Source organism: Carica papaya, chromosome 8 (genome assembly GCF_054855325.1).
Source record: "Carica papaya isolate Zhongbai chromosome 8, ASM5485532v1, whole genome shotgun sequence".
NCBI lineage: Eukaryota > Viridiplantae > Streptophyta > Magnoliopsida > Brassicales > Caricaceae > Carica > Carica papaya.
In genome coordinates this window covers 4278145-4290993 of record NC_142316.1, presented here as the reverse complement: position 1 = coordinate 4290993, position 12849 = coordinate 4278145, and the positions used below count along the sequence as shown (strand labels likewise).

Sequence of the window (12849 nt, the reverse complement as noted above, 5' to 3'; positions counted from 1 at the left end):
AGTTTATGTTGTTGATGTTATGATTATTAGTCCATCTGTATATGCTATTAATTTTGTCAAACAATCTATACATACGTAATTCAAATTTAAAGATTTTGAAATCTTGAAATATTTTTTGAGTTTAGAGACTCTGAGATCATTTATTATTATTATCTCTAAAAATTATACATTAAAATTGTTTGAAAATATTAATTTTTTATCATCTAAATTAGCATTCAAGACAAAACTCTCTCTCTCTCTCTCTCTCTCTCTCTCTCTCTCTCTCTATATATATATATACTGTTGAATTTGTGTGTGTCATATGTTCGAGTAGGCTGGCCTTTCAACAAATCTGAACCTCTTTCGTTCAGAATCTGCAAATTTAAGCCGACATAGAAACTGCTTTTCTCTCTTTCATTAATCCTACCTTTCTCCTTCTCTCTTAGGCCTATCTTGAAATGAGCAACCATTCCTGTCTCTCCCAAATTCTATATAAAAATAAAATAAAAGAATATTGGTTTAAATTCATTAAAAATATAAGAACCCATATAAAAAATATAATAATTTAAAGAGAAAAATTAATATTTGACTGTTTAAACCCTCAAAAAATTTACTTAGAGAAAAATCTTGGGTACTGCAGAATTTTTTTATGAAGGTCTACCCAGAGGATCACATGGTGATGATCAGAAGTCAACAGGTCTGAAGATCGGGGAACATCATGGAGGCACATTCACATGTTCCGAGCCTCCACGGACGTTCGTGGTTTGAGCCACGGATTTGGTAGATCTAGTTGGTTGGTGATGATGGCGGATTCGCTGGATCTAATTGGTCGGTGACGGCGACCTTTCTCACCGATATGTAACTGTTCAAACTTACTGCCTGGCTCCGTACTCTTTCTTCTCGAAGACGTACTGAAAGAACTCACTGTCTTCCATTTTAACATATTCACGTGAAATGGAAACAGCCCACTCATGCATGTCGCACTAGCATTTCTATTCACATTATAAACACGTTTTCGGTTAATAAAATAATTAAATTGGGAAATTAAATTTATAACTAAAATTTATTGGCGGTAGGATTAATTTGTCCAAAAAAAAAAATTTACATAGTAGAAATTTTAGATCTGCAACGTTATATATAAATTATATAATACATATATATATATATAGTTGATTGGACTGACAGGGTGGGTGGATCAACCATAGAGATATATTGTTGAATTTTATATGTAAGTAATGAGAATTGGGCAAGAACGAGTTCAAACTTTTATAGGATAGCAAAATAATAAGGTGTGTATAATTGTCCTACAAGATTAAGTTAATAAAAGGTGTCGGATCAATTGCTTATAAATTAACACAACTTTTTCATGTGTAAATTCCCTAGTATGAACACATTAAATACATGTCATCCCAACCTCATGCAAAATTAATTTTATAATAGAAATTGAGTGAAAGTTAAGATTTTGAGTGTTGACTTTAAGTCTAATGTCATGTTCAAATAATAAATTATGGATTATTCTAAATATTAAATAGTGCTATCCAACATGAAAACATGCAAGATCTTATTTGTGCTTAAAATAATCAACTAAAACCATAAATAACTACATATATATATATATAGAGAGAGAGAGAGAGAGGGAAGAAACTCATGATATTTTTTACCATCATCATATAAAAAAAAAACTAGATTTAGCAAAGAATCTATCATCGTGGTACGAAAAAAAACTCATGACATTTTGTATCTTCAATACGAGTTTTTTTATATTTTCGTATAGTTTCTTCAATGTATCTCGTAACTCAATAAAATTATTACTAAAAGTTAAAATAGAAGTTATCTCATCTTATTTGTTGTCTTAAGTCATAAAGCAAAAATATGTAGAATAATTTTTATCTTCGATATAGTCTGTTATGACTTTTCTCGTTATCGCTCTTTATATATATATTGCATTTTTCTTTAGTTGTTTAGCGTGACAAAACTATTAATGGATAAAGTTTTTTAAAAAATAAATTTCTTAACCAATTTACAAATTAAAATTTCATAAAAATATTAAAATTTCAAGATACAACATAAGACATTCATAACTTGGGAAGTTATTTGAACTAGTTTTCTATTTTTTTTTTTATTAACTTCTATGAAGTCATCTACTTTATATAGAATATGAAGAAGGTGTTAATTCTTTTGAATAAAAATAAAATATATATTTTTAATGTGAATGTTGATTTGATATTGTTAAGCTCAATTTAGTACTCCAAGTCTATTTATATTTGAACAAATACAGTATATTAGCAAAGCTTGTAAAGTGAGAGAAATATGATATTTTATTTGGAGATTGAACATCGGGATGAATGATATGATATTTTTAATTTTGTAACTTTATTATAAATATAGAAGATAATATAATACCCATAGCATTTTGTTAATAAAATTTTTCGAAAGTCTTCTAAGTCTTAGTTAAGAAAAGGTATGATCCAAGACGGATAAAAATTTTTGTTTGACAATCTCTGTAATTGAAGACTCCAATAATCGATTATTTATTATCGTACTTGTAATAAGAGGTTAAAGAATACATTCACATTGTACAGTGTGTTCTTAAAAACTATAAAATCACGCTCGTATATCTTTTCGAAAGTAAATTTTCACGACGGATATAATACTTCAGTTTCGAATTATTAGAATTTAAATACTTCTGTTTTTTTTCCTAGACATTATATATATATATATATATTTTTTTTTTGGGATATCCAACATGGGGATTATTTTATTCTATAATTTGATGGCTTAGAGTAAAGTTTAATGAGGTCGTTTTCAGAAGTAAAGAGGTTTATGAAACAAAGTTTGGTAAATTGAGACACGTGGGAGTTGGATTGCTTAGAGACCAAGCAGGAATTTCTTACGTACGAGGTAATGTCCACAAGTTATTTTTTTAACAAACAATTACATTAGTAATAATAAGGTAGTTAATTTTAATTAATTAAATATTAATTATTTTATAAAAATTATAAGAGCAAATGAAAAGTTGGAGCAAATAGTGAGGTGATATTTGAATTTATCAATTAATTTATTAAATATATATGTAGAAAATGAAATATAATTTAAAACAATTATTACGTTATTTTCATATAAAAATAATTATATTATTATATCATAAGGTAGTAATTAAATGGATAAAAAAATAATTATAAAATAATAAAATATCAGTAGATTTATGTTAGACTGTACTCCTATATATATAATTATTTATGTCATAGTATGATTAATATATATATATAAATACATTTATATTATTAACAAATAAATTATACAATTATATAATAAAAAAAAAAAAAATAAAATATAAATTTATAATTTGTTGAACAAAATAGAAATAAAATCAAAATAAAGTAATCGTACTATTATTTCAAAAACCTGAAACTAAAAACAAAAAATTAGAAAAAAAGATAAAAATGTAAAAAAAAAAAAAAGAATTATTGAAAGTACTAAATAAACTAAAACTAAAATCAATGAACAAAAAAAAATTGAAAGAAAAAAATTCTTGAAAACTGAAAGAAAAGCTAAAATTAAAAAAAAAATGAAATACTAGAAAATACATACATATATATATATATAAAGAAGGTGGTAAAATGGAAAAAATTGGAAAAAAAAATTAAAAAATTAAAAGAATAGTACAAAAAGGTGGTGGATTTGAAAAAATAAAAGATTGAAAGTGAAGAAAAGAAGAAAAAAAAAACATCTGTCAAGAAAACAAAGGAAAAGATAAAAAGAAACCATAAGATCAAAATAGTACATATGCCATTATTCTGAAAGGGACAAAAGCTAAAAATAAAAAATAAAAACATTAAAAATTTAAGAGAAATTCAGAAATTTGGAAGGGGAAAAAAATTAAAAAAATAAAAATATTAATGTAATTAACGAGATAAAATTATTAATTTATTTTTATTTTGTAGTATTTAACTAGTATTTTTTTAAAATCTTTTAAATACTTTTAGTATTCGCTCTTCTTTCTTATTTTTCATATATAATAAGAGTATTATCTTTACCAAACAAAATAAATCAAACTCAAATCTCTCATCCTCTTAATATGCAAAGCTTGCATTCCCCCACTAAACTTTTGTATTAAATAGAAAAATAAAATTAAAAATAAAGAAACAGTCAAATAACAATCTCTAGTGACTCCTCCCATTTCTCGGAGATCCTCGTGATTTTTTCATACTATTTGTTAATTCATGATCGACAAGATACAAATAACCTTCTTTTTATTCTTTTTACATTTTTCTTTTAATCATTAGTTTTATTGTTACGATGGTTATCGCCATTGTTCTTTATATATATATACATTTTTTCTTAACCATATGAAAGCACACAATGTAGAAAAAAAAAACTTAATTCTTACTAATACTTGTTAAAGTAAAAGATGCAAAATAGTAACACACAACATGCAAATCTCTATACCCAAAAATAAAAAGCAAAGCGTGTTGTAATATAGGGGAAAACTGTAACACCCAACTATTTCTTTTTAATTATTATTTTATTTTATCTTAATTTAATTTATTATATATAAATATAATTAAGTATTAATAGAATTTAATTTAAATTAATAGAAATAATAAAAATAAAAAGGGGTAAAAATTATTTAGAGATTTAATTGAAAATAATTTTAGAAAAAAATGGGTGAAAATTTGTGTTATGGGGATATTTTTGAAAGAAAAATAAAAAATAAGGGGTCAAAACGTAATTTAGAAAAGTTGTATCACGTCAGCAACTTGGTCAGCAGCCCTGGCCAACCAGTACGCGCCAGGTGGCAGAGAAGCAAACGCGGGAGGCCATACGGGAGGGAGCTACGTGGGCGATCCGCGTGCGCGCGATCGAACAGCTGAGAGTCGTTCCCGTGCGCACAGACAGCCCAGATTGCATCGCGCACGGACGACCAATATTGAATTACGATGAACGACCCATATTCATTTCCTATTTAATCGTGATCGGATGGTCCAGATTGAAAGCGATGGATGACTCAAATCAAAAGCGGATGGGTATAAATAACTTCATCCGCACCCAAACCCTAACCCTAACCGCCAAAGCCCCTCGCCTGAGAAAACAGCCCAGCCGCCGGGGAGCCGACCACCGCCACCTACCGCCATACCAGAGCAATTTCCAACTGCTAAACGAGGTAAAAATTCTACCATTTGCTCAGAATTTGATTCTAAACCCACCTATAGCTAAATCGGAGCGAAAGCACCAGCCAATTGGCCGAAAATCGCCGTTGTAGGGTATCTCGATTTTCGCCTCCGATGAGGCCCTTCCCGATTCTCGTTCGATATGATTTTTTTACCATTGTGATCATCGTTTTATCTTCTACAGGTTGACTGGAGCAAAACACCCAACCACGACGTGAGCCGGAGGAACCGCCGCACCGAAGAGCCCCACTGCTAGTGAGTTTCAGTTTTTCACGTTTTTTCGGCCCACCGAGGGCCCTAGGTGTGTTTTCTCACAAAAACCAATGCAAGTTTGGCTGAATTCGGCCGAAAATAGCCAACTCGAGGCGGATTGTCGTCGCTGGAGCGCGGCGGAGTCGTCGTACTGGAATTCTAAAATTGGCCAAGTAGGCTCTAGGTCTGATTTTTGAGTTATTTGGGACATGTGTAGGTACTGCAAGCGCGTTTCAGTTCCTGAAAAAAAAAATTCAGGGAACCCAAGGGCCCGTAGGCGCAGTGACAATCTAGTTTTCGGCATCAAATCAAGTAAGGACCCCTCACCCTATTTCCTATCATGGAATTGAAGTCTGAATAAATGATAATACTGTATTTTGTACAAATTAAATAGATATGCATAATTAATTACGGTTGCTAATTGAGCCCGAACCGGACATATTTCTCTATCAATTCCTGTTTGATTTATTTTACAGTTTAAATGCATTACGGTATCTGGTTTATTTATTCTATAGTTTTGAATGCATGTATCACTGTTTACTTCACTACTGTTTGATTTTGGGAATCTAAGATATGTTTACTTTGTTAGATGCACGTTACTTGTTCATGTATTCATATTTGAGTTGGTAACGGAGACTAAGGACAAATAGGAATGGGATGAGATTTGATAAATGGATAAAATGACAGCATCACTAGATATCCTAGGAGATGGTGGATGGACTGAGTTCATAGGAAACCCTACCGTGAACGTTGTCTCATACCAGACGGGGTATGAAGACTTGGTCATTTGGCGCCCATACCGAACAGGGTATGAGGGAAACCCGCTTCACCCTCATACCGGACGGGGTATTGAAGTTTATTGTTTTGGTGTTCATACCGGACGGGGTATGGGGACTGTCCTAGAATTAAGTTTGTTAAGAAAATTAGTTTACGTGTAGTGGGGACCCCTATGGATTCCCATGGATACTAGTAGGCTGATAAAAAAAAGAGTAATTGTTGTTTGATGATTTGAATATAAAAGTATGATATGTGCTATGTTATAGATTTTATATGAATTCATGATATTTATAATGTTATTGTCTCCATGGGTTATTTTTATAAATCTCATTGCGGTAAGTGGACATGAAATGTTTTTATTATTAATAAATGAATTTGTTTCAAATTTGTACTCCATTGGTTGTTTTTGGCTTTCTACCAATCTTTACTTCTGTGACAGTGATATAGTCTGATGTCCTTATTGGGTTAGTGTAGTTCATTCCTTATTTAACCATTTCAAATCAGGAGAACCTGGTTCCCGAGCCCGATCCATAAGAAAACGCGAGTAGATGCTAGATACTTTATAGTTTCCTTTATTTTTTTCATTTCTCGTATTTCCTTTAGAGAACTTATTTCGTAATATTGTTTAGTACTTTTAAGTTATTGTGTAAGGGATGTTAACCTTAATATTTTATTTCGCTTCCGCACTAAGATTATTATATGTATTTCCTTTTGAATTTCCGTGGCCGTTACAAAAACTATAAGCATGTAATAAATTAGCATAATTAGGAATTAAGAGCATGATAGTTTATGTGGAATAAAAAAGAAGAACATGTTTAGCCAGAAAAAACATCACAGACTAAGGGACCCAACAATAAATAAAGATCCAACAAACTCTTATTTATTTGCAACCCAAGTCAAAATAGTAAAAAAAAAAGTTAGTGAAAGAAGGAAAGTAATAGTCATAGCCTCATGTTATATCCTCATCCTGAATACCATAGATAAGCATCCATAGCTAATAGTAAATATAACTTACACTCCACCAATCAAGCACAAATTATGTTAATAAGATATATGGATTATAATTTATATAAAATCAAATCAAAGCTATTTAACTATATTAGCAGACATTATTTCACTCTTTAAATATATCGTTTCAACAATTCTTCAACATGATAAAAATATGAAATAATAATTGTGAACTGATTTATCAAAAGAATAATTTTGTACTTTTATTACTGGTAAGAATCCGGTGGTCTCTAACTTTTTACTCAACTATTTTAAGTATCAAGCATATTAGTATTTATTCATTTTGGAAACCAAGTTCAACATACACAAAATTATAGAAAAATGGTTTAGGAGGATTGGAGATATACCTAGACATTAGAAGAACTGAATTCAAACTATGCCCTTTTCTTTTTCTTTTTTTTCCTTCTTGTTCTTTTTCTCTTCCACCTTCATATCTTGAAAATCCATAAATGAAAGTCCTTTCTTTTTTGTGGTTTTCTCTTGAAAAATCTCATTTTATCTCATTCTCTTGCTTGCTCATGTCTCTGTTTCTTACATATTTTTTTTTTTAAAAATTTCCAATTCAATTAGATTCATAGCTATCGAATTTGACAAAATAAATGCTTTTACACGAAATAGAACTTAGATTTCAATTTTAAATTAAATATTAGGAATAATTTGAAATAATATTGTACAAAAGTTTGACATAAATTTTGGTATTGATATATATTAAGTGCTTTTGTTTTATATTTAATCTAGTATACTAATATTACCACTTTGACTCTTATTTCTAGAAAGCTTGTATTGAATTTTGTTTAATGTATTTAATATTCGTATTTATTTATGCTTTCTATACGATGATATTTAATTATAAAATGATTAATTATGTTAAAATAATTATTGTGATTATCAACAATCTTTTAATTTTTTCTAACTATTAATTCTTCACCTTAAAAAATATTAAATTTATAATTATTAATAAAAATGTTTATATTATGATTGTTTGAATATGCAATTTTTTTGAAGTTTATTCTAATAGTAAAATATTCAAGGTCAAATAATCATTCTTTCCTTATATACATAATGTAAATTATGTTCTAAATTTATATGCATTGTATATATTTTCTTTATTTATTTCTTGCATGTACTTCTTCATATATATTTTAATTTTCAGCTATCTTTTTAAAAATAATATATTATAAAGTCTAATTTTTCTTTAAAAATTATTTTATTACAATGTCATAACAAGTAAAAAGATATGAATAGTTTTCTCTATAGGAATTACTAATTGAAATTTTTTTAACATTTTTTATCAATTCAAATATTTCAAAATTATAATATTTTTTATTAGTTCAAAAATTTTGAAATTACGTACATACATTAATATATAAGTTATTATTATTTTTTTTATGTATAACTCTTAAAATTTTAATGGATATTTAATTCAATAATAAAATTTTATTTATAATTATATTGGACATAAATTCCATAGATACCCGCCAGAAGACCAAATTCAATAGGCCCAGATAGAATCTGAAAAAGACATTAAAAAATAAAAAATATATATTTTTTAAAATTTAAAAAAGGAGTCAAAAGCAATATTTAATTATAAAAAAACAGTTTTAATTATAAAAATAACCATTCTTTTTTTAGTGGTTTGATTATAATAACAACCTTCATGATTTTTTTTTTTAAATTTTTTAAAATTAGCTTTTCAGTTAATTTATTAGTTAAATATATTTTTTTATGAGTTATCAACAATTTAAAAGATATTAAAAATTATTTCTTTTAATTTTTTGTTATAAATTTAATCCACATATTAATTGCGTCATAAATAAGCTACAAGTAATAACATGTTTAAAAAATTATTTATTTACCGAATAAAATTGATGAAAAATATTAATTTAATTAAAAAATAAATAAAAAAAGTAACTGTCAGTAATAACAGACGCGTAATAATTTTTGAAGGTCTTGACCCCTTCGTCTCCCCTCGTCTCTCCCATAAGTACCCTTCCTCCCTTCCTCTTTCTCTTCGACCCAAACCTCACTAACAGGCAAAACCCTCTCTCTTTCTCTCTATCAATACATACAATGGCTGCCTCTGTGAGATCGATATGCTTAGCTTTTGTTTTAATGGTTACGCTTTTTTCTATGGCGAATGCGAGAATTCCAGGAGTTTACAGTGGTGGACCTTGGCAAACTGCTCATGCTACCTTCTATGGTGGCAATGACGCATCTGGAACCATGGGTATTTTGCTTCTTCAACCTTTATCTACTCTCTCTCTTATCTGTTCTTCTGCATTTCACGGGTTTTTCATGCTCTTTCTTGTTTCCGCGTTTAAATCTGTAAACAATTTTAAATTTAGTTGATTCTCGAATTTCACGTTCACTCGAATCGCTCCTCTGGTTTCTTCAACCTTGGATCTAGGGATACGTCTCTGATTATCCTTTAAACATGTGACCGATCAATTGGTAGGAATGATGAGTGTTTGAGGTTTTCCCGGAATATACAGGTGGCGCGTGTGGTTACGGGAATTTGTACAGCCAGGGCTATGGCGTGAACACAGCGGCACTCAGTACCGCTCTGTTTAACGACGGACTGAGTTGTGGTTCATGCTTCGAGATAAAGTGTGCGAATGATCCAAGATGGTGTCATCCCGGTGGCCCTTCCATCTTCATTACTGCTACGAATTTCTGTCCTCCAAACTATGCTCTGCCAAGCGACAATGGCGGTTGGTGTAACCCTCCCCGTCCTCACTTCGATCTCGCCATGCCTATGTTCCTCAAGATCGCTGAATACCGCGCCGGAATTGTCCCCGTCAGCTACCGTAGGTGAGTTGATTGATTCTTTTCTCACTGATTTTATCTTGTTCTGAATCAGATTCATTCGCAGTCCAAATGCTAAAAGCTCTTTAGCTTTAATTTGAGTAGCCTTTTTTTTTTTTTTTCTAAATAGCTCAAACATTTCTAACCTAAAAGACCAATTCATGTTTTAATTTCATCATCATTATAAACCATTATAGATATTCTCTACTGAAAATAGTTTTCACGGGTTTTACTGGAGTCCGAACTAGGAATTCCCATTGTTTATTGAGTTCTGTGAAGTGTTTATTGACCGGGAAAAATGGGCCAAAACTAAATGGCATTAAAATCTGGGCCTATTATGTATAATCTCTTTTCTTCTCGGCTAAGCGAAGGTGATGATGAAATTAGAACGGGATAAGAAAATAAAGAGGAAAATAGGTATTGCTTAGGGAGTAATGTTTCATGCTTGGCTGTCGATTTTGTTTTTACGAAGCAAACAGTGGATGAAAATATGGGGGTTCTAGGTTTTGTTAAAATTTAATAATATTTTTTGTTTTCTCGGGAAACAAACAGTACCTCAAAAGAATCAACAGTGAGCGTGTGTTGGTTGAGAATACGCTCAGATTTTATGTCGTTTAGCAAAACTTAACCAACGGAAATCCGTCTCTTCTTTTTTTTCACTTTCGGCAGAATCATTTTTAGCTTAATTACCAGAATACCCATACCCTGATCTCCTCTCATCCTCATACAATCCCAAGGACATCACTCCAATCCAAACAAGGTTAATTTTCCCGGAAAATCAGGACAGGATTCTGCCTTGTAAACCAGGGAAAGAAAGTAAGACACAGCCCTCACGTTGTCCCACGCCTGTATCGAGTCTCTCATCAATGGTGGAAGAAACATCAATTAATTTCTGTAAATTAAATTTACGAAAATACCCTTTTGTCTTTCTTTTTTTTAAATTAAAAAAATAATTTAGCCATTAATATTTTTTTACAGGGTCCCATGCAGGAAGCAAGGGGGAATCAGATTCACAATCAACGGCTTCCGTTACTTCAACCTGGTTTTGATCACCAACGTCGCGGGTGCAGGGGATATCATGAAGGTGAGCGTGAAGGGAACCAAGACCGGATGGCTAAGCATGAGTCGTAACTGGGGTCAAAACTGGCAGTCAAACGCCGTTCTTGTGGGCCAGGCCCTCTCGTTTAGAGTGACAGCCAGTGACCGCCGAAGCTCATCCTCGCGCAACGTGGCACCAGCTAATTGGCAGTTCGGTCAAACCTTCACCGGAAAGAATTTCCGTGTCTAGCCCATTTTTATGCTTTTACTCTCCAACACCTTTTTTCTTAAATGTTTTCTTTTTTTAGTTACCCTTCTATTTTCCTTCATTTTCCTGGGAAAATTAGAAGTGCTAGGTGTGGCGTAGTAAAAGTTACAGGGCTTGTTTGGTAGAACAGAAAATAGGGAGGAAAATGTTGAACCCTTTGTGTTTTTTTTTATAATTTGGAGTGTTTGTAGCAATTACTCGGAGTGGCAGTAATAGTAAAAAGCCAGCCTGAGCAAGAGGAAAAAAGAGTCAGGGGCTGAAGCGGCTGCACTGCAGGAAAAGGAAAGTTGTAGCCCGCAGCTCTAGTTTATATATATTATATAAAAAAGACTTTATCACAACTGGGTAATGACATATATATATATATATATATATAGAGGTGACTGGTGACTGCTATTTTGAATAATAATTATTATAAGATGCTTGTGCTTGGAAAATGCCCATTTCTTCCTTCAATGTATTAGCTTTTAATTTTATTAGTATTTTTACATTTTATTACTATTTTTCTGGTGGGTATTCTTCCCGTAAAAAGGTGTGTAAACAAATTGAATATAGTTTTTAAAAATTTAACCCAAAGTACATATAAACTCAAAAAATACTAAAATTAAAATTAAAATTAAAAAAAAAAACAGTTTTTGCTCCTTGTTGGTATTAATAGTTGATATTTATATATTTTGACAATTACACAATTACCCTTCTAAAATGAAATACGAGAATAAGAGTTTAAAACCCAACAATAAACCTATGTAGTAGGAATACATCTAAAATACGTACATAAAATGTAAAGTTGGACTTAGTTCTAGTGAAGAAATGGTAGAAAAACTACCCACCAACGGAAGAACTATGAATAATAATAGTTTGAAGTAAATTAAAATGCAGGAGAGTTGTCGGCGGATGTTGAGAAGAGAGCATGTGCAGTTGATGTCGATTCTGATTCAACCCTCAAAAAATTACGAAGAAAAATGGAGTTTGGGAAGTTGTGAAACGTGCCTTCCTTCCACCTGTACAAATTGCTTTACCAAGTGTTGACGTGTCTTAATTACTACCCCATGCCTTCAATCTCCATTGACCAGCTTAATTTCTTGACTCGCCAATCACCATTGCTTTCTCCTGATCAACAAGGAATCATGTTCCACAACTCCCAACACTCTTGAATATATATATATATATATATATATATGCCTTCCAATTGAATGCTTCTTTTTTCTTTCTTAGTTTTTAAAAATTCTCACTTAAACTCTTTCTCTTTCTCTATCTCCATCTAACTATGAGTATGTAAGTAATTTTTAATTTACAATTAGTTATAAAGAGAATTGTTAATTACATGTGTCAAACACAATTAACTTTAACCTCAACATTTGGAAAAAAAAAAAAAAGAAAAAAAGAAAAAATATTTGTAGATGGATGATTTTTATACCTTATACTCTTAGTGGATAATAAAACATTAGTAATCAGAAATATATTATGGTTTATATAGAGTTAAATACATATGACACATTACGATGTATTAAACTTATATCAAACAACATGATGAAATCTTCTTTCTATCTT

At 30.5% G+C, this 12849-nt stretch overlaps 1 protein-coding gene across 1 annotated transcript; it reads left to right on the top strand.

Moving 5' to 3' along the window:
- Positions 1–9173: 9173 nt before the first annotated feature.
- EXPA9 (expansin A9) lies at positions 9174–11492 on the top strand. The gene is made up of 3 exons (XM_022056809.2): positions 9174–9414; positions 9680–9998; positions 10971–11492. Exons 1-3 carry the CDS (start codon positions 9258–9260, stop codon positions 11278–11280), a joined length of 786 nt encoding a protein of 261 aa, XP_021912501.1. The 5' UTR covers positions 9174–9257; the 3' UTR covers positions 11281–11492.
- The last annotated feature ends 1357 nt before the right edge of the window (positions 11493–12849 follow it).